The sequence below is a fragment of the Bubalus kerabau genome, chromosome X, assembly GCF_029407905.1.
Source record: "Bubalus kerabau isolate K-KA32 ecotype Philippines breed swamp buffalo chromosome X, PCC_UOA_SB_1v2, whole genome shotgun sequence".
In the NCBI taxonomy this organism is placed as follows: Eukaryota; Metazoa; Chordata; class Mammalia; order Artiodactyla; family Bovidae; genus Bubalus; species Bubalus kerabau.
In genome coordinates, this window is record NC_073647.1 from 63261707 (window position 1) to 63284837 (window position 23131).

A 23131-nucleotide genomic window follows, 5' to 3' on the forward strand; every position below is an offset into this window, starting at 1 on the left:
TGCAACAACTGTATTTTCTAAATCAAATTATATTTTAAAAGCGTTAGGGAGGTGAGCTATTTAAAGGAACCCAACAGTGAAGACTTTTTGTAATATGATTAATTACCTCCTGATAAATCTGGATTTTTCTTATATTAGGTTTGCCCATCTGTTCAGCTTTGTTAAGCAGATAGCACCAAAATGGGCTCTCCTCCCAGACTCTTATCTCCCCGGGGGCCTGAGAGTTAGGTCTTCTGAATGACAAGTAAAATGCCGGAGCAAATGGCAGCAGGAAGTACTTTTGTGGAGTAAGAGGCTCAGTACATATTTAGATAATGAATTAGGTACCTGGTTTATTTTATTCAAGGCTGGCTGATGTTGTGATGCCACTCTGGAGGCGGAGCTATGAAGAACAGTTCAAGGTTGGGACCCAGCTCAAGTCTTCACTACTCCATTCCATCAGGTACTAGACTTGTAGGAAGCTTGGCTGGACAGCTCTACCCAGATGCCCCAACAGGTCCTTAAAAAAGCAATATGCTAATGAATCTGAAATTTTCACTTTAGGCCAGTTATGTCTTCCAAACACTAGAGCCTTATATCCAAATGCCTGTTTCCTTTCTTCCTTGATTTTGTGTGTGTGTGTGTGTGTGTGGTACTTATAGCTCTGTGTATGTGTGTAGCAACTGTTCTTGCTTCATATATAGCTGTACTTTCCAACATGGTAGCCACTAGCTACATGTGGCTATTTAAATTTAAATACAGTCAATTCTGCTCTAATGCTTGTTTTGAAAGTGAAAATTTGTTCCAACAGATTGAGGTCTTAGGGAACAATTTGAACATAATGCAGATTTCATGTTTGCTTAGGAATGACTTCATCCATAAGAAACGCAAGATAAAAGGGTATCCGTACCTAGCTGAACTGAGCTGAGTATGAATTCATAAAATGAACACGTGTACACATATCATACATCTCCTGGCTTCCTCAGTTCAGAGTGTGTTATGAGCCACACCCATTCACATCTGCTGTGAGAACTTTCTGTTTTGCCCACATAACCCTCTTTTCACCATCTCATGTCTCACAAGTGGACAGCCACTTCCACAAGCAAGTTTCAGGTCATTGTGGTAAGGTGCCATCCCATTTATACATTGCTTAACCATTTAACATGCAGAAAACTGTTGTTTTTATTAGTTTCCTACATTTTCTGTGAGTGTAACTGATAAAGGTTTGGAATGTGAGTGTGCAACCCCATTTTCCCATGAGCCCTGTGATTTGTTTGGAGTATTGTGCATAGTATGGAGTAAGAATGCTTGTCATACGTGATAGCAGAGCCAAGTGCTATTAAAATGAAATAAGATGAAAAATTCAGTTCCTCAGTTGCATGAGTCACTTTTCAAGGGCTCAGTAGCCACCTGTAGCTAGTTTAGGCTGCCGTATTATAGAGAACATAACACCAATAGAGAACATTTCCATTATCACAGCAGGTCTACTGGACAGCACTAACGTATAGCTGGAATGTTCAGTCTGAAAGGTCATATAGAATGATGAGTTTACACAAGAGCTCACTTAACCTTTTCCCAATACCATGTTAGATCTGTGGCTGTCCCATCATTCTGAGTTCCTTATCTGCTGAGACCATGACCCAAGGATTCATGGGACCACTTTCTCTCATCCTGTCTGTTTTCTGTTCTTTGAGTTGATACTGCTGAAGTTGTTCGTTTCATTGCTTATGTTCTTTTGCAGGTGAAATTTGAAGCTCAGAAGAAAATTTTAGAGAGACTAGAATTTTACCTCCAAGGGCTAAATGGAGTCAATATGACAACAGCTGGACCCAGATCCAAGGGGCTCTGTTGTTTTCTCCATCCTATTATACCTTCTGTAAGTCCATACTTCCCTATCCTTTATCTACTAAGTCTCCTTAATAGCTAATAATATCAGCCAATACTTAACTGGGCACTTGCTGGGGACCAGGCTCTATGCTAAGTGAGTAACATGCATCATTGTCTTGTTTTACTGTTTCCAGTCACACTGAGGGTAGACACTATCATTTTACGGATGAATACTTGAGGCTCAGTGATTTTATTATTTTTGTCTATTTTAAATTTTTACTTTTTGGCTGCACTGGGTTTTTGTTGGTGCACACAGGCTTTCTCTGGTTGCAACAAGCAGGGGACTATTCTTTAGTTGTGTTGTGTGGGTTTCTCATTGTGGTGGCTTCTCTTGTTGGCAGAACATGGGCACTAGGGCATGCAGGCTTCAGTAGTTGTGGTGCATGGGCTTAGTTGCTCCATTCCATGTGGAATCTTCCTGGACCAGGGATCAAACCCATGTTCCCTGCATTGGCAGGCAGATTCTTAACCACTGCACCACCAGGGAAACCCAAGAGATTAAATGATTTGCTGAAGGACACACATCTAGAAAGTGCCAGATCTAAGGTTTATACTTAGGTCGATCTGATGCAAAGCCACTTTTTCAACCAGTACACACTGCTACCTCCTTAGAAAGATCTCAGACTTTGGAAAACTTCTAATGAGGCTGCAGAGAGGCAGAATTTACTTTGTGGCAGAGGTTGACAAACTATGGCCCAAAAGCCACATCTGCTCTGCTGCTTGACTTTGTAAATAAAGTTTTATTGGAACACAGCTGAGCTCACTTGTTCATGGATTATCTGTGGCTACTTTTGCACTGCCATGGCAGAGTTAAATAGTTGGGATAGGGACCACACAGCCTGAAAAGCCTAAAATTATTTACTATCTGGCCCTTTATTGGGTTTCCCAGATGGCTCAGTGCTAAAGAATCTGCCTTCCAATGCAGGAGACGCCAGAGACATGGGTTTGATCCCTGGGTTGGGAAGATCCCCTGGAGAAGGGAATGGCACACCACTCCAGTATTCTTGCCTGAAAAATTCCATGGGCAGAGGAGCCTGGAGGGCTATGGCCAGGGGGTCACAGAGAGTTAGACAAAACTAAGCACACATGCACACTTCCTTTATTGAAAAAGTTTTTCAGCTCCTGCTTTATGGAAAGATTGGAGCTCTTTTTCTTCTATACAGTGTCTATGGAGTGCTTTTATCTTCTCAGCCATGGACTTTCATGTAGTCATACCTCCTAATCAAGCATCTTTTATTTTTTTCTCATCCAGAGAACACTCTTTCATTCTTTGTATTTTGTCCTGCTTGGTTTTAATTGACCTGTTGTCTCTATCCTGTCCTTCTGCCTTCTCCAGCCTGTCATTGATGGCTACTGAAATAAGTCTACCTTCTCTGTGAACCGAGGTCCAGGTGGCAATCCAAAGACTGTGGGGTACTACCTGGGAACTTGGAGAGGTCAGCTGAAGCATGTGCCTAGTAGAAATAACAAACCAAACACTGAAAGGAAAGGGGAGATTGCAGAGAACAGTGTTTGTGGGAGTGGAGAGGAGTGGGAAATATGGTGGATTTAAAGGAGAAGGTTGAATTTGAAACCTTTGATGCCCCATGGACTGTAGCCCCATCAGGCTCCTCAGTCCATGGAATTCTCCAGGCAAGAATACTGGAGTGGATTGCCATTCCCTTCTCTAGGGATCTTCACAACCCAGGGATCGAACCTGGGTCTCCTGCATTGCAGGCAGATTCTTTACCATCTGAGCCACCAGGGAAGCCCAAAGAAGAAGGTTGAATTGGAAGCCTTGGATTTAGAGCATGATCACAAGGTTAATTGGAGATGTGGTGTGTATAGATACACAATGGGATATTACTCAGCCACAAAAATAATGAAATAATGCCATTTGCGGCAACATGGATGGACCCAGAGATTATAGTATTAAGTGATATAGTTCAGTTCAGATCAGTCGCTTAGTCGAGGCTGATTCTTTGTGATCTCATGAACTGCATCATGCCAGGCCATCACCTGTCCACCACCAACTTCCAGAGTCTACCCAAACCCATGTCCATTGAGTCGGTGATGCCATCCAACCATCTCATCCTCTGTCATCCCCTTCTCCTCCTGCCTTCAATCTTTCCCAGCATCGAGGTATTTTCACATGAGTCAGCTCTTTGCATCAGGTGGCCAAAGCATTGGAGTTTCAGCTTCAACATCAGTCCTTCCAGTGAATACCCAGGACTGATCTCCTTTAGGATGGACTGGTTGGATCTCCTTGCAGTCCAAGGGACTCTCAAGAATCTTCTCCAACACCACAGTTCAAAAGCATCAATTCTTCGGCACTCAGCTTTCTTTATAATCCAACTCTCACATCCATACATGACCACTGGAAAAACCATAGCCTTGACTGGATGGACCTTTATTGCCAAAGTAATGTCTCTGCTTTTCAATATGTTCTCTAGGTTGGTCATAACTTTCCTTGCAAGGAGTAAGCGTCTTTTAATTTCATGGCTGCAATCACCATCTGCAGTGATTTTGGAGCCCAGAAAAATAAAGTCAGCTACTGTTTCCATTGTTTCCCCATCTATTTGCCATGAAGTGATGGGACCAGATGCCATGATCTTAGTTTTCTGAATGTTGAGCTTTAAGCCAACTTTTTCGCTCTCCTCTTTCACTTTCATCAAGAGGCTCTTTAGTTCTTCTTCGCTTTCTGCCATAAGGGTGGTGTCATCTGCGTATCTGAGGTTATTGATATTTCTCCTGGCAATCTTGATTCCAGCTTGTGCTTCTTGCAGCCCAGCGTTTCTCATGATGTACTCTGCATATAAGTTAAATAAGCAGGGTGACAATATACAGCCTTGACATACTCCTTTCCTTACTTGGATCCAGTCTGTTGTTCCATGTCCAGGTCTAACTTTTGCTTCCTAACCTGCATACAGGTTTCTCAAGAGGAGGGTCAGGTGGTCTGGTATTCCCATCTCTTTCAGAATTTTCCACAGTTTATTGTGATCCACACAATCAAAGGCCTTGGCATAGTCAATAAAGCAGAAATAGATGTTTTTCTGGAACTCTCTTGCTTTTTGGATGATCCAGCGGATGTTGGCAATTTGATCTCTGGTTCCTCTGCCTTTTCTAAAACCAGCTTGAACATCTGGAAGTTCACAGTTCACATATTGCTGAAGCCTGGCTTGGAGAATTTTGAGCATTACTTTACTAGTGTGTGAGATGAGTGTAATTGTGCGGTAGTTTGAGCATTCTTTGGCATTGGCTTTCTTTAAGATTGGAATGAAAAGTGACCTTTTCCAGTCCTGTGGCCACTGCTGAGTTTTCCAAATTTGCTGGCATATTGAGTGCAGCACTTTCACAGCGTCATCTTTCAGGATTTGAAATAGCTCAACTGGAATTCCATCACCTCCACTAGCTTTGTTTGTAGTGATGCTTCCTAAGTGGCATAAGCTAGACAGATAAAAAAATATATATTATATTGCTTATAAATAGAAACTAAAAAAAATTATACAAATGAACTTATTTGCAAATTCGAAATAGACCCACAAACACAAAACAAATTTGTGATTACCAAAGGGGAAAGTGAGGGGAAAGGATAAATTAGGAGTTTGGGATTAACATAGACACACTACTATATATAAAACAGATAACTAACAAGGACCTACTGTGTAGCACAGGTCCTTGTGCTATATATTAGACTCTACTGAATATTCTGTAATAACCTGTAAAGGAAAAGAATCTGAAGAAGAACATATATATGTATGTGTGTATATGTGTATATATCTGAATCACTGTGCTGTACATGTGAAAATAACACAAAATTGTAAATCAACTATACTTCAGTTAAAAAAGACATAAAAAACCAAGGTTAATTGGGGATACTTTTTGGTGAGTAATCATTCTATTATAGTGCTAGCAATCAACCTCCACCCCCAGCTTTCTTCCTCTAAAAACCATATGCCTGAGACCTAGTAAGCACTTCATCAGTGTTAATGCTGGTACTGTTGCTCTCTCATTATCATCGCTGTTGTCATCATTGTCGTCATTATTTGTCTTCATTTTATGTTGCTTTCTGTACTAACAGCGGTCTCCTGCTTATTAGAGATGCCCTTTGTATTTCACATCCCTAAATCCCTGAAAATCAGAGCTTTCTGTGATAAATCTACCTTAAAATAATTGATAGGGAAGGTGAGTTCTGTGAGGGAAATCACAATGTCATATTTCTGAGACTTAATTCTAGTATCCATTCCCAGATTCCATTCCTGAACTTTCCATTTGCCCATTTTCAATAAATTCACTTGAAAAACCATGTTTTTATATTAGTCACACTGTTTAATATCCATATGCCTTAGACTACAGTTCATTAGGGCAGGCACTTGGGTTTCTTTTTTTCTCTCTGTGTACTGAATTAAATGAGTATATGACGTCAGTGTTCTGTTATTCACTAACAGAAAAGCAAAACCCATTACATTTTATTTCCCTCTTAAAATCTGAACAGAAAGCATACATTGTCATATCATGCATTTGTGGCAGGAGAGAAAATATTGAGAACTAGCTCTGTTAAGAATAGGTGTTTTAATGGCTAGACCAGGAAGCAGGTTTTTCCTCTGAAAAATGGCCTTGAGCATGAATTAGGTACTTTGCTTCTTCACATCTGCATATGCCTCTGTGGAGGAGAGGATTTGAGTTGCCAGATATTTTCTTCTAAATTATCTTTTAGGAAGAAACTATGTAAATGAAATTCTTTTTCTTTCCATAGACAGGGATGTAGTCTGTGGTTTTGTAGTCTGAAAAACATCCCCGAGAAACACAATCAAGTGGCACAGGTAATAAGGAACAAAGAAAGGCTGGTTGAAGATGACCCCGGGCATTGCAGTCTAACTACAGCAACCCTGACGTTTTAATAATAGAGCCGCATCTAGTGCTGCAGGGGAGGAGGGGTTCTGTTCTGAAAGTGTACCTCTTAACGTCAGAGAGAACATTTCTAGTGTTTCATTTCAGAGAGGATGGAGAGGAGGAGAGAGAACTGCATCCATTATTGCAAATGTCAAATGTCCAAACAATTTAATAGGGGGAAAATTTAGAACAGAGAGGTACTGATGAGGACAGGATAGCAAGTAGCATGTGTCTGAAATAGTGGGAAGGCTAGTGTTTTCAGCAGAACAAGGTTGAAAAATATGATGAGAAATGTGGAAGTGGGCATAAGACATCTACATCATGACATTTTTACATCCTTCTGTTTATGTACCCATTATTTACTGAGTACCTACTATGGGTCAGGCACTGTAATAGGTGCTGGGGATCCACGGGTGACTCAAACATGGTGCCTGCCTTCCTGGAACTTAAAAAAGGAAAAGCCTTACTTATGAGGACTAAACAAGACTCCCAACTGAGATACTTGTTCCCTATTTATACTTACTAGTATCCATCAGCTTTATGAGACTTGGTGGTTCCTTCTGATAGGATACATCTTGGCCTCAAAGATTTCCTGGCCAGGACATAGCTCTCATCATAGGATCATTTTCCAGAAATCTTCCTACATGACCCTTATCAGCATCTTCTCCCATTGTATTCAGTGACTATTCTAAATTCTTACCTCTCCTGGAATTTCCTATCCCATCACGTTTACCCTTGCTTTTGACAGATGGCTGTGCCTGGTTCTTCGCTGGAAAATTAAAACCATCAGATGAGAACTGTCTTAGCTACTTCCCCTACCATCTACCAATTTTGCTGAAACCTTACCCCCCTTTTTCCTCCTGTCTCAGTGAAATGCTGTCAGTTCTCCCTGTCCAAGGTTGTTCTTCTTGAAACACCATCTTGGACTCATCTCTCTCCCCAGGATCCTTGCTCCTTCATTACATTCCCTCTTTCTCCTATTTCTTTACCTCTTTTCCCCCACCTCTGTAAGCTCTTTTCTTTCAGTTCATAAGCATGTTCAGTATTTTTCATCTTTTTAAAAAAAATCTGATGGTTCTTGCTTCTGCCCCCAATAATCCCTAGAAATCAATCTTTCCAAAGTTATCAATGACCTCTGTTTTGCCAAATTTAATGGAAACTTTCTGCCCCTAACTTATTCAACTTTTCTCTGCCTTTGGCACCACTTCTTCTTCTTATTTTCCTCCTTGGGAACACTGTTTTTGTTTGGTTTCTATGATACCATTCTCTGATGGTTTTCCTCCTGTTTCTCTGGCCAAAATCTCTTAGTCTTTCTTATGGGATCTTTTTCTCATTTTCTTTCCCATGGTAAGTGTTGGTATCCTCCAGGACTCTGCCCTTGGCCTTGTTTTTGAATATATTCATGGGAGACTGAACACCCCTATAGCTGATGATTGGAATCAGTCAGTTAAATCACTCTGTTGTGTCCAACTCTTTGCGACTCCATGGACTACAGCACACCAGGCTTCCCTGTCCATCACCAACTCCCAGATTTTACTCAAACTTATGTCCATTGAGTCAGTGATGCCATCCAACCATCTCATCCTCTGTCGTCCCCTTCTCCTCCTGCCTTTAATCTTTCCCTGCATCAAGGTCTTTTCAAATGAGTCAGTTCTTCACATCAGGTGGCCAAAGTATTGGAGTTTCAGCTTCAGCATCAGTCCTTCCAATGAACATTCAGGACTGATTTCCTTTAGGATGGACTGGTTGGATCTCCTTGCAGTCCAAGGGACTCTCAAGAGTCTTCTCTAACACCACAGTTCTAAAGCATCAATTCTTCAGTGCTTAGCTTTCTTTATAGTCCAACTCTCACATCCATACATGACTACTGGAAAAACCATAGCTTTGACTAGATGGATGGATGATTGGAATGACCACCTATAAATTGACAACTCCTAAACTTATATTTTCATTCCAGCTCCGTCTTGAGCATTGTCCTGCAGAGCTCTTCAAGTCAGCATTGGCCCACATCAAGATTTCTCAACCTCTACACTATTTACATTTTGAATTGAATAATTACTTATTGTTTGGGGCTGTTAGGTGCACTGTAGGATGTTTACCAGCATCCCTGGCCTCTGCCCTTAGGGACCATCAATCCGTTGTGACAACCAAAAATGTCTCCAGATATCTTTTGTGCGTACAATCACTTCTGGTTGAGAACCATTGCCCTAAACTAAATATATCCTCTTCCCTTTCCAAGTGTGCCTGTTTTTTCTCACCTTAGTAAATGGTAGCAACATGTACTAGAAACATACATCATCTTTGACTTCTCTGTCTTTTTTATGGCTGGGCCATGCAGCTTCCAGGATCTTAGTTCCCCAGCTAAGGATCAAACCCATGCTCCCTGCAGTGGAAGTGCAGAGCCCTAACCACTAGGCAAGTAGGGAATTCCCCTAGATTCCTCCATCTTAATCCCACCTCAGCTGCATCTAATTATCTCCAAGTCCTTTCAGTTTTCCTTTCCTTTTTTTTTTTTTTTGGTGCTGTGGGGCAGTGATAGGGGAGTTTTGTTCTTAATTTGTTTTTGGTTTTGTTCTTATTTATTTACTTGGTTCAGTTTTTCTTTCTAAAAATATCTTGACTCCACCCTCTTCTATTTCCACCACCATTATCACTATCGTGATTACTACCACTCCAGTCCAAGCTTCCATCTTCTCTCAGACTGCTGCAATAGCTTCTAAATTGGTCTCACTATTATTTAGGGTCTGTTTGTTATGCATGTGTTTGTTCTCAGTCGTTCCAGTCTTATTTGACTCTTTGCGACCTATGGACTGTAGCCGGCCAGGCTCCTCTGTCCATGGGATTCTCCAGGGAAGAATACTGGAGTGGGTTGCCATGCCCTCCTCCAGGGGATCTTCCCCATCTGGGGATTGAAGCTGTGTCTCCTGAATTGAAGATTCTTTACCCACTGAGCCACCTGGGAAGCCCCTATATTGTTATGATTCTATAAATATTCACTCCTGAGCTAAGTAGATGTATTAAGATTTTGTTTCCTTTATTGTATGTACTATTTTTTCTTTCATTTTGTATTATGGAAAGTTACAAACATATTAAAGTATAGAATGATATAACAAACCACATAAACCCATTACCAAGCTTCAATAACTATCAACACGTGGCCCAATTTGTTTTCGCTGTACTCTCACCCACTTTCCACTAACCCCTTTGGATTTGATTGAGGCAAATTCTAGGCATTGTATTATATAATATGCAAATACTGCAGCTTGAGTTTTAACAGAAAGGCCTTAAATTTTTAAGCATAATTTTACACTCTTTTCACATCTGAAAATAAGCATTTATCCCTTAATATCATCAAATACCTAGTAAATGTTCAGATTTGGCACTATATTATCTCATAAAAGGGGCTTCCCTGCTGGCTCAGATGGTAAAGAGTCTGCCTGCAGTGTGGGAGACCCGGGTTTGATCCCTGGGTCGGGAAGATCCCCTGGAGAAGGAAATGGCAACGCACTCCAGTATTCTTGCCTAGAAAATCCCATGGATGGAGGAGCCTGGCAGGCTATAGTCTATGGGGTTGCAAAGAGTTGGACACAACTGAATGACTTCAACTTTCTTTCTTATCTCAAAAAGCTTGATTGTTATAGTTGGTTTGTTCAAGCCAAGATTCAAGCAAGGTATACACATTGCATTTGATTAACATGTCTCTTTAGCCTCTTAATTTATAAGTACCTTTCCCTATTAATTTCTTTGTCCCTGCAGTTTACTTTTTAAAGAAACTGGTTTGTTTTCATGTGGAGATTCTCACTTTCTGGATTTTGCTGATTGAATCTCCTTGATATCATTGAGTGTTCTTCCTCTGTCCCCTGTATTTACTATGAGCTGGTAGATGTAGAGTGTTTATCAGAATCACGTTTGATTTTTGGCAAGAATGTTTTTATACATAATGTCTAATGGGCTGTCTTTTGGTGATGTTAAGATTGAACCGTTGATTCAGGTATCATCAGTCTCATCCACTCATTGAAAAGTTCCCTGTCAGCTTTTTACCTAATGGTTTAGCTGTCTTTGGTGATCATTGCCTAGATCCATTATTTCAGAAATGGGTTGCAGTGTAGTGATATTCTAAATCTATCATTTATTAGTAAAAATCCTTATAGAAATAACTTTTCCCTACCAATCCTTTGATTAAGGTACTCTTACAAGAAAGGCAGGATAAATCCTTGTTTCTTTGTCCTTCCTCAAAAGATGATCAGTTAAATGTGTTTGTTTTGGTACCATTATGAATCATAAATTTTTTTAGCATACTTGATAAATTTTAATCTACTACAGCTATTAGAGTTTTCTTGGTACTCAAAATATTCCATTTTTGGCCAGTTGAAACCTCTTTAGGTTGCTTATGAACCCTAGATGGCCCTGATAGTTCTAGAATGATAAGATATTTCTAGCACACCTAGTCCATTTTCTGTTTAGGAGCTGAAATCAGCCATTTCTTCAAGGAATCCTTGTCTCGTTTAATGGGAAATGGTAAGGTGCTAGGTGGGTGCTTATTTATACTAAGTTGGTCATATTTCAAAGCCTCTTAAGTGGACAGTGCTAGGAAATATTTTTTAAAAGAAAATATATCATGAATTTATAGTGATATACCCAAATCAAATTAAAAATTACAGAGTTTTTACTTAAATCCTTTGATTTTATATTTTTATCTCCTGTCTCTTACAGTAAAAACTTTAGTCCTGACAACATTAGTATAATTACAGTTGACCCTTGAACAAGGTCATAGTTAGGGGTGCCAACCCCAGTGCAGTTGAAAATCCACCTCTTATCTGTGATTCTTCATCTGTGGATTCATTCAGCCATGCATCATATAGTCCTGTAGTACAGGTTTAGTGAAAAAAATCCTCCTATAAGCGGACCTATGCAGTTCAAACCCATATTGTTCAAGGATCAGCTGTACCTATTTATTCTATACGAGTCTTTATGTACAATTTCAGAACAATTGTAATAATATTACTAACAAATGGTTATTGAAAAGAGTTCGAGATCTCTGTCCAGTTCTTTTTGTTAAATTATTGTGATTGTGAAGGAATTCATCTCTTTGTAGTTACATCACCAACTTGACACTTAATACATGGGTTGGTTTTTTCTTTCCCTCATTATGCTTGCTTTCAAATTATAGGGATGGATTTTTTTTTTTTACTTTTTCCTTTTGATTGAATTCTTAAAATAATTTTATAGGATATTTACATGGTTTCAAAGTCAAATCTACAAAATGAAGGTGTATTTAGAGAGTTCTAGCTTTTACCTCTGACCCGTCTACCCAGTTCGCTTCCTTCGTCTAAGGGTGACATTATTTTTCACTTTTATTTATTTGTGAAAAATGGAAACACATTTGTATCTCCCCCTTTCTTAGCTAAAAGGTAGCTTAATGTGCACATGGTTCTGTATCTTTTTAAAAAATTAATTTATTTATTTTAATTGAGGCTAATTACTTTACAGTATTGTACTGGTTTTTGCCATACATTGACATGAATCAGCCATGGGTGTACATGTGTTCCCCATCCTGAATCCCCCTCCCACCTCCCTCCCCATCCAATCCCTCAGGGTCATTCCAGTGCACCAGCCCTGAGAACTCTGTCTCATGCATCGAACCTGGACTGGCGATCTATTTCACATGTGATAATATACATGCCTCAATGCTGTTCTCTCAAATCATTCCACCCTGGCCTTGTCCCACAGAGTCCAAAAGTCTTTTCTTTACATCTGTGTCTCTTTTGCTGTCTCACATATAGGGTCATTGTTACCATCTTCCTAAATTCCATATATATGCATTAATATACTGTATTGGTGTTTTTCTTCCTGACTTACTTCACTAGGTATAATAGGCTCCAGTTTCATGCACCTCATTACAACTGATTCAAATGCGTTCTTTTTAATAGCTGATTCCATTGTGTAATATTGTAATATTCTATTGTGTATACATACCACAGCTTTCTTATCCATTCCTCTGCTGATGGACATCTAGGTTGCTTCCATGTCCTAGCTATTGTAAACAGTGCTGTGATGAACATTGGGGTACATGTGTCTCTTTCAATTTTGGTTTCCTCAGTGTGTATGCCCAGTTTTTTTTCCATTTAATAATGTACTTTGTTTTTTTAAAAAAATAGCTTAGCTTTATGTAATGTGATGAATTTTAAAACTTTTGGTTTCATTGGCTTGATTAATTACATCATTTTCTCATTGGCTTAGTTTTCTATGAACCTATTGCTTTTTGTTTCTTCTGTGTGCTCTAAGAGCTCTGTTGAACATTCATCAATATTATCCATATGGCCAAAAACTTGAGTTTAGTTTTTTTCCCTGAAGAGCTTTTCTCTGGAGAATCCATGCTAGGCTCCTGAGGGCTTCTGCTGGACTGTTACCTTGGGACTCCTTTTGTTATTCTCCTGTCCTTCCCCCTGTTTCTGAGATCCTCTATGTCTTTTTCTGGTTTACATCCTTATTTGGTTGGACTACAACCTCCATTAGCTTCCTGAGGAAGGATGCCCAGGAATAAGAGTCTTTGCATGTCTATAAATGTCTTACTTCTTTCCTGACATGTGATTAAGAGTTTTTCTAGATTTCAAATTCTAGATTTGAATCATTTTCTTTTATAAATTTGAAGACATTGTTTCATTGTCATCTGACTGCTAGTGTGGTGTAAATCTAAATGCTACTTGAAGTTCTATTTCTTTGTAGATAATCTCTACCCTGTTTTTTGGTCTAGAAGCTTTTAGGAAATCTCTTTATCCCTGAAACTTCATGACCATGTGGCTCTTCTTTCACTCATGGTGGTGGGCACTTTGTAGCCTTTTTTAACCTGGAAGCTAGTATTTTCAGATGTAGTGAATTTTTCTGTGTTATTTCTTTAAATATTTTTTTATTTTTATTTTCAGTCCATGCCACTCAGCTCATGGGATCTTAATTCCCTGACCAAGGATTGAACCCTGGCCTCTGCAGTGAAACCGCCAAGTCCTAACCACTGGACTGCCAGGGAATTCCCTATTTTTATTTTATTTTTTGAAGTATAGTTGATTTGCAATGTTGTGTTAGTTTCAGGTATACAGCAAACTGATTCAGTTATACATATATATTCTTTATCATATTATTTTCCTTTATAGGTTATTATAAGATATTGAATATAGTTCCTTGTACTATATAGCAGATCCTTGTTGCTTATCTATTTTATATATAGGAGTGTGTATAAGTTAATTTCAAACTCCTAATGTATCCCTCCCCCAATCCTTCCCCGTAGATAAGTTTGTTTTTATATCTGTGAGTCTTTCTATTTTGTAAATAAGTTAGTTTATATCATTTCTTTGAGATTCTGCATATAAGTGATAGCATATGATATTTATCTTTTTTCTATCTGACTTAATATGGTAATCTCTAGGCTCATTCTGGAATGTGAAGTCAAATGGGCCTTAGGAAGCATCACTAAGAACAAAGCTAGTGGAGGTGATGGAATTCCAGTTGAGCTATTTCAAATCCTGAAAGATGACGCTGTGAAAGTGCTGCACTCAATATGCCAACAAATTTGAAAAACTCAGCAGTGGCCACAGGACTGGAAAAGGTCAGTTTTCATTCCAATCCAAAGAAAGGCAATGCCAAAGAATGCTCAAACTACCGCACAATTGCAGTCATCTCGCACGCTAGTAAAGTAATGCTCAAAATTCTCCAAGCCAGGCTTCAGCAATACATGAACCATGAACTTTCACATGTTCAAGGTGGTTTTAGAAAACGCAGAGGAACCAGAGTTCAAATTGCCAATATCTGATGGATCATGGAAAAAGCATGAGAGTTCCAGAAAAACATCTATTTCTGCTTTATTGACTATGCCAAGGCCTTTTACTGTGTGGATCACAATAAACTGTGGAAAATTCTGAAAGAGATGGGAATACCAGACCTCCTGACCTGCCTCTTGAGAAACCTGTATGCAGGTCAGGAAGCAACAGTTAGAACTGGACATGGAACAACAGACTGGTTCCAAATAGGAAAAGGAGTACGTCAAGGCTGTATATTGTCACCCTGCTTATTTAACTTATATGCAGAGTACATCATTAGAAATGCTGGGCTGGACGAAGCAAAGGCTGGAATCAAGATTTCTGGGAGAAATATCAATAACCTCACTATGCAGATGACACCACCCTTATGGCAAAAAGCGAAGAGGAACTAAAGGGCCTCTTGATGGAAGTGAAAGAGGAGAGTGAAACAATTGGCTTAAAGCTCAACATTCAGAAAACTAATATCATGGCATCTGGTCCCATCACTTCATGGCAAGTAGATGGGGAAACAGTGGAAACAATGTCTGACTATTTTTTTGGGCTCCAAAATCACTGCAGATGGTGATTGCAGCCATGAAATTAAAAGACGCTTATTCCTTGGAAGGAAAGTTATGACGAACCTAGACAGCATATTGAAAGGCAGAGACATTACTTTGCCAACAAAGGTCCATCTAGTCAAGGCTATGGTTTTCCAGTGGTCATGTATGGATGTGAGAGTTTGACTGTGAAGAAAGCTGAGCACCAAAGAATTGATGCTTTTGAACTGTGGTGTTGGAGAAGACTCTTGAGAGTCCCTTGGACTGCAAGGAGATCCAACCAGTCCATTCTAAAGGAAATCAGTCCTGAATATTCATTGGAAAGACTGATGTTGAAGCTGAAACTCCAATAGTTTGGCCACCTGATGCAAAGAGCTAACTCATTTGAAAAGACCCTGATGCTGGGAAAGATTGAAGGTAGGAGAAGGGGACGACAGAGGATGAGATGGTTGGATGGAATCACCAACTCAGTGGACATGGGTTTGGGTGAACTCCGAGAGTTGGTGATGGACAGGGTGGCCTGGCGTGCTGCGGTTCATGGGGTCGCAAAGAGTTGCACACAGCTGAGTGACTGAACTGAACTAGGCTTATCCCTGTTGCTGCAAATGGCATTATTTCATTCTTTTTTTAATGGCTGAGTAGCATTACATTGTATACATGTATATACCGTATCTTTATCCATTCATCTGTTGCTGAACATTTGGATTGCTTCCATGTCTTGGCTATTGTAAATAATGCTGCTATGGACATTGGGGTGTAAGTATATTTTCAAATAATAGTTTTATCCAGATATGTGCCCAGGAGTAGGGTTGCTGAATCATATAGAAACTCTATTTTTAGTCTTTTAAGGAATCTCCATACTGTTTTCCATAGTGGTTGCACCAATTTACATTCCTACCAACAATGTAGTAGGGTTTTCTTTTCTCTACACTCTATCCAGCATTTACCATTTGTAGATTTTTTGATGATGGACATTCTGACTGGTGTGATATATTATTTTTTAAATTATCTCCTTTCTCTCATTTTATATGTGCTGTCTCTACTTCCTGTTATTTAGACTTTGGACTTCACAAATTAATTCTGTAGTCTGCTACTCACTCCTCTTCTATTTGCCATCTCTTTCCCCTTTTGTTCTTTTTATGAAATTTTCTTGACATAAATGCCAACATTTTTATTGTTTTTTTTCCTACTACCTTTTAATTTTCAAAAGCTTTTCTTGTTCTCTCATTGGTCCTTTTGTATAGCATCTTCTTTTTTTTAGTAATATATGTATGTATGTGTGTGTGTGTATATATATATATATGTGTGTGTGTGTGTGTGTATATATATATATATATATATATATATATATATATATATATGTATATATATAGTTTGTTGTTGTTCAGTTGCCAAGTCATGTCCGACTCTTTGTGACTCCATGGAAGCATGCCAGGCTTCCCTGCCCCTCACCATCCCTTGGAGTTTGCCCATATTTTGCTTTTTTCCCCTGTTCACTGAATTATCTGCTTTCTTTAGGAATATTTTTCCTTGTTTGTTTTGGGCACTGTCTTTTGCAATGCAGGCTTTAATCAAATAGCTGGTTGGTACTTGCCTGACTTCATATTTAAAAATGAGGCCTTAAAAAATTGATTGGCAATTCATCTTGAATGGGTTTGTTGATTCTTGACTTCACTGCTGGTGCTTATGGGTGGGGGCCCATGTCTCTGTTTTGGGAGATCATTACTCTGAGACTTTTCAGTTTCTTGAGAGAATTTATATTGAATTTTCCAGTGTCCATTCCTCTGCCACCACTCCGCCTGGTATTTCCAAATTCAGAGCTTTTATGTGTTCATTTTCTCCTGAGGAAGAAAGAATCCCCAATCTCCTGCTATAGAAGGATAGAGATTTTTGGTAGGATGAGGTTATTTACCAGTTTTATGTCCAGACTTTCAACTAAATCCTGTTTTTAGCTCTATACCTTATTCCACCTCTGCCTCCTACAATACCTTGCACTTCAAGTTTCAGTCTTTCCAGCTTGCGTGGAGCAGATAAGCTTTATATCTCATCAGATCCCCCTTTGTAGGTAGTCCAGATGTAGCTTCCTTCATCTTGCTAAGTCAGTTGCCACGACAGTCTGCTTTGCATCTTTTAAAACTTTATTTAGTTTGCTCTTGTTGTCTTCTCTCCCATTATCTCTGTTCTTTCTTTCATTTATTCATTCAACAAGTACAATTGAGTACCAAGTGCCAGGCACTATTCTGGGTGCTTAGGATATAATAATGAAGAAAATATCCCTTCCCTTGTGGAACTTACATTTTAGTAGGGGGAGACAGATTTTTAAAAATAATAAAGTAAATTATATAATATATTAGAATGTGATAATTATGGCTGTGGTCTGAATGTTTATGTCCCTCCAAATTTTATATGTTGAAATCCTAACCCTCAGGGTAATAGTATTAGGAGGGTGGGTCCTCTGGGGGTACTTAGATCATGAAAATGGAGTTCTCATGAAAGAAATTGTGCCCTTATAAAAGAGGCGCCAAAGAACTAGGTTGTCCTGTCTGCCATGTGAGGTTACAGTGAAAAGACAGCTATCAGTGAGGAAACTGTCACCAGACACTGAATCTGCCAGTATCTTGAGTTTGGATTTCCCAGTCTCCAGAACTGAGAAATTTTTGTTGTTTATAAGTCACTTAGTTTATGGTGATTTTGTTTTAGCAGTGCAGACAGACTAAGATAAATGCCATGGGAACCCTACAGCAGGATAAGGAGGATGAGAATTCGTAGGTTTGGGGGAAATGTTGGTTGTAATTTTAAATGGGATCAAGGCAGGCTTCATTGAGAAGCCTGAATACTTGACATATATACTGATACTTGAATAAAGCAGTTTTCAACTGGGTGTGTTCAGTTCAGTTCAGTCGCTCAGTCGTGTCCGACTCTTCGCAGCCCCATGAATCGCAGCACGCCAGGCCTCCCTGTCCATCACCAACACCCAGAGTTCACTCAGACTCACGTCCATCGAGTCAGGGATGCCATCCAGCCATCTCATCCTCTGTCGTCCCCTTCTCCTCCTGCCCCCAATCCTTCCCAGCATCAGAGTCTTTTCCAATGAGTCAACTCTTCGCATTGAGGTGGTCAAAGTACTGGAGTTTCAGCTTTAGCATCATTCCGTCCAAAGAAATCCCAGGGCTGATCTCCTTCAGAATGGACTGGTTGAATCTCCTTGCAGTCCAAGGGACTCTCAAGAGTCTTCTCCAACACCACAGTTCAAAAGCATCAATTCTTCGATGCTCAGCCTTCTTCACAGTCCAACTCTCACATCCATACATGACCACAGGAAAAACCATAGCCTTGACTAGACGGACCTTTGTTGGCAAAGTAATATCTCTGCTTTTGAATATGCTATCTAGGTTGGTCATAACTTTCCTTCCAAGGAGTAAGCGTCTTTTAATTTCATGGCTGCAGTCACCATCTGCAGTGATTTTGGAGCCCCCAAAAATAAAGTCAGCTACTGTTTCCACTGTTTCCCCATCTATTCCCATGAAGTGACGGGACCGGATGCCATAATCTTCGTTTTCTGAATGTTGAGCTTTAAGCCAATTTTTTCACTCTCCTCTTTCACTTTCATCAACAGGCTTTTTAGATCCTCTTCACTTTCTGCCATAAGGGTGGTGTCATCTACATATCTGAGGTTATTGATATTTCTCCCAGCAATCTTGATTCCAGCTTGTGTTTCTTCTAGTCCAGCGTTTCTCATGATGTACTCTGCGTGTAAGTTAAATAAGCAGGGTGATAATATACAGCCTTAATGTACTCCTTTTCCTATTTGGAACCAGTCTGTTGTTCCATGTCCAGTTCTAACTGTTGCTTCCTGACCTGTATACAGATTTCTCAAGAGGCAGGTCAGGTGGTCTGGTATTCCCATCTCTTTCAGAGTTTTCCACAGTTTATTGTGAACCACACAGTCAAAGGCTTTGGCATAGTCAATAAAGCAGAAATAGATGTTTTTCTGGAACTCTCTTGCTTTTTCGATGATCCAGCGTATGTTGGCAATTTGATCTCTGATTCCTCTGCCTTTTCTAAAACCACCTTGAACATGTGAACGTTCATGGTTCACGTATTGCTGAAGCCTGGCTTGGAGAATTTTGAGCATTACTTTACTAGCATGTGAGATGAGTGCAATTGTGTGGTAGTTTGAGCATTCTTTGGCAATGCCTTTCTTTGGGATTGGAATGAAAACTGACCTTTTCCAGTCCTGTGGCCACTGCTGAGTTTTCCAAATTTGCTGGCATATTGAGTGCAGCACTTCCACAGCATCATCTTTCAGGATTTGAAATAGCTCCACTGGAATTCCATCACCTCCACTAGCTTTGTTCATAGTGATGCTTCCTAAGGCCCACTTGACTTCACATTCCAGGATGTCTGGCTCTAGATGAGTGATCACACCATCGTGATTATCTAGGTCATGAAGATCTTTTTTGTACAGTTCCTCTGTGTATTCTTGACACCTCTTCTTAATATCTTCTGCTTATGTTAGGTCCATACCATTTCTGTCCTTTATCGAGCCCATCTTTGCACTAAATGTCCCCTTGGTATCTCTAATTTTCTTGAAGAGATCTCTAGTCTTTCCCATTCTGTTGTTTTCCTCTATTTCTTTGCACCGATCACTGAGGAAGGCTTTCTTATCTCTTGCTATTCTTTGGAACTGTGCTTTCAGATGCTTATATCTTTCCTTTTCTCCTTTGCTTTTCGCTTCTCTTCTTTTCACAGCTATTTGTAAGGCCTCCCCAGACAGCCATTTTGCTTTTTTGCATTTCTTTTCCATGGGGATAGTCTTGATCCCTGTCTCCTGTACAATGTTACGAACCTCAGTCCATAGTTCATCAGGCACTCTATCTGTCAGATCTAGGCCCTTAAATCTATTTCTCACTTCCACTGTATAATCATAAGGGATTTGATTTAGGTCATACCTGAATGGTCTAGTGGTTTTCTCCACTTTCTTCAATTTCAGTTGGAATTTGGCAATAAGGAGTTCATGATCTGAGCCACAGTCAACTCCCAGTCTTGTTTTTGCTGACTGTATAGAGTTTCTCCATCTTTGGCTGCAAAGAATATAATCAATCTGATTTTGGTGTCGACCATCTGGTAATGTCCACGTGTAGAGTCTTCTCTTGTGTTGTTGGAAGAGGGTGTTTGTTATGACCAATGTGTTCTCTTGGCAGAACTCTTATTAGTCTTTGCCCTGCTTCATTCTGTACTTCAAGGCCAAATTTGCCTGTTACTCCAGGTGTTTCTTGACTTCCTACTTCAGTCTATAGTACCCCCCATTATCTGTACCCTATCTCCATCAGCCCCAGAGAACCACTTAACTATTTTCTGTCTTTACTGATTTGCCTATTGTGGACACTTTCATTCTTTCTGGAATTATTTCTCCACTGATCTCCAGTAGCATATTGGGCCCCTACTGACCTGGGGAGTTTCTCTTTGAGTATCCTATCGTTTTACCTTTCCATACTGTTCATGGGGTTCTCAAGGCAAGAATACTGAAGTGGTTTGCCATTCCCTTCTCCAGTGGACCACATTCTGTCATCCCTCTCCACCATGACCCACCCATCTTGGATTGCCCCACGGGCATGGCTTAGTTTCATTGAGTTAGACAAGGCTGTGGTCCTAGTGTGATTAGATTGACTAGTTTTCTGTGGGTGTGTTAGTTGCCTAAAATGGGTAGCTCTTTCCTTCTCCAGGGGACCTTCCTGACTGAGGGATCAAATCCGGGTCTCCCAAGTTGCAGGCAGATTCTTTACCATCTTTTATTTTTTCATAGGAGACATTTAGCAGTGTTAGAGAAATTTTTGGCTGTCACCACTAGGGGGTGGTTGGGCAGTGCTGCTGGTATCTGTCTAGTTAGTAGAGGCCAAGGATGCTGTTAAACATCCTGCAATGCAAGGAGTTGACAATAATGCCAAGGTTGGGAAGCTTTGGAATTAAGACTTAAAGGAAATGAGGGTATCCGCCATGTGGAGGTGAGGGAAGACCATTCAAGGCAAAGAGAACAGCCATGGCAAAAGCCCTAAGGTAGGAGTGTGGCATGCTTTCTGGAGGAACTGAAAGTACACCCAGAAGAGGAACAGGAGATGAGGTAAGATGATTAGTATGGGCCAGAACATGTAGTACCTTAGAGGTCGTTGTGGGGACTTTGGCTTTTATTCTGAGCTATTGGAAGTTGGTGGGTCAAGATGAGGACTGCAAATTAACCATAGGGGCCATTGGTGACTACAGCAGAAGCTGTTTTGGTGGAGTAGTGGGGACCTGATTCAAGTGGGTGAACAGGAAGTGAGGAATGGGAGGCAGTGGGTATAGACAATTCTTTTGAGAGTTTGATACAAAGAGGAACGTAGAGATGGAACAGTGGCTGGTGGGGAAAGTGGGGTCGAGAAGGTCAATTTTCTTTTTAAAGGTAGGAGAGTAAGAAAGGCATGCTTGTATATTGATGGGAATGATCCCTTAGTGAGGGATGAAAATGATGTAGGAGAGAAAGAAGGGAGAATTGGTGGAGCAATGAGTTTAAAGAAGTTTATGTTTTTTATTCCTGTTTCATTTTAGTGGGATTTTTAAGAGGAATAGTCTGTTATTTTAACCAAAAGGCCCTTTCACTCTTAAAAAAATTATTTTATTCTGGTATAATTGACATGCAGCATTGCATAAGTTTAGGGTGTACAGTGTGTTGATTTGATGCATTTATGCAGTTGACCCTTGAACAACACAGGGAATTCGCACTGACATTCTGCAGTTGAAAATCCACCTATAACTTTATAGTCAGCCCTCCATATCCTTGGTTTTCCCATATCTGTGGTTCCAGATCTCGAGTTCAACTAACCCCAGATTAAAATAATCACAGATAGTGTAGTACTTCTTTACTGAAAAAATCCACATGTAAGTGGACTCACATAGTTCAAACCCATGTTGTTCTAGGGTCAACTGTATATTGTAATATGAAACTTGGCATTTCCATGTAAGAATAAGAGTTTCAGCCTCTATTTTGTAAATAAACAAACCAAGGCCTTGGCTCATACAGTGGAGAAGCTGTATTTCATATTTACTTACCCATTGTCTTCCAGGTCAGATTCAGTTGTTCAGTTCCCATCCTTCTAGGACCTCAATGACATTTGAATTTTGCCTCCAGAAAACATTAATTTCCAACCAGCAAGTAAACAGAAGTTGAACCAGTCTTTTAATTTTTTTTAACAGTTTAAAAAATATTTACTTTTTGGATGCATTGGATCTTAGTTGCAGTTCGTGGGCTCTTCGTTGCATCATGCAGGCTCAGTAGTTGTGGCGCTTGGGCTTAGTTGCCGTGTGGCATGTGGGACACTAGTTCCCCGACCAGGGATTGAACCCATGTCCCCTTAATTGGAAGGTGAATTCTTAACCATGAGACTACCAGGGAAGTCCCCAAACCAGTCTTTCTTTAAATCACCAACTTCAAAATTTGGGAAAATATGTTCAGTATAGTTAAGCATCTTATGTCACATTTATATGAAATTATAGCAAAAGTAATCAAGTGCACCCTTAATTGATTTTTACCCTTTCAGGCAGTACTGGTTTCTGGTGTAACTCTTCTTTCCATGCACAATTTTGGGTTTGTTTGAAAATAGAGTGGACCCCGAACACATGGATTATGAAAACAAGAGGACCTAGTAAATCAGATAATGTGTCCTATTGTCATAGCAACTGGCTTTTGTTTGAAGGTTGGCTTTAAGGATTTTTGATATCTCAGCAACTCAATCAGGACTGCTTTTGACCTGTGTTTACCAGGACAACATGAAGGATCTGACTAAGCTATGGTATAGTTGGCACCTGGTTACATGAAGAAATACAGAAACAATGGGCTTACATTAGGAGGTTATAATAAAAATGGAATTATAGCAGCTTAGTAGTATATTAGGAATTGCTGCTAGGAGGAATTCACAGAAATGGAAGATTATTGTTTGCCACATTATGCATACAATAAACTACATTCTACATACAAATTCTACATACAAATACCTTTCCTGTTCTTTCATA

At 39.8% G+C, this 23131-nt stretch overlaps 1 protein-coding gene across 1 annotated transcript in view; it reads left to right on the forward strand.

Moving 5' to 3' along the window:
* The window catches only part of TRMT2B (tRNA methyltransferase 2 homolog B), a 54141-nt gene that overhangs the window by 13473 nt on the left and 17537 nt on the right, over window positions 1-23131 (forward strand). The window contains 5 exon segments of the mRNA XM_055565295.1: window positions 347-401; window positions 1721-1855; window positions 3203-3302; window positions 4786-4804; window positions 6614-6671. Coding sequence (XP_055421270.1) covers window positions 347-401; window positions 1721-1855; window positions 3203-3302; window positions 4786-4804; window positions 6614-6671 — 367 coding nt within the window.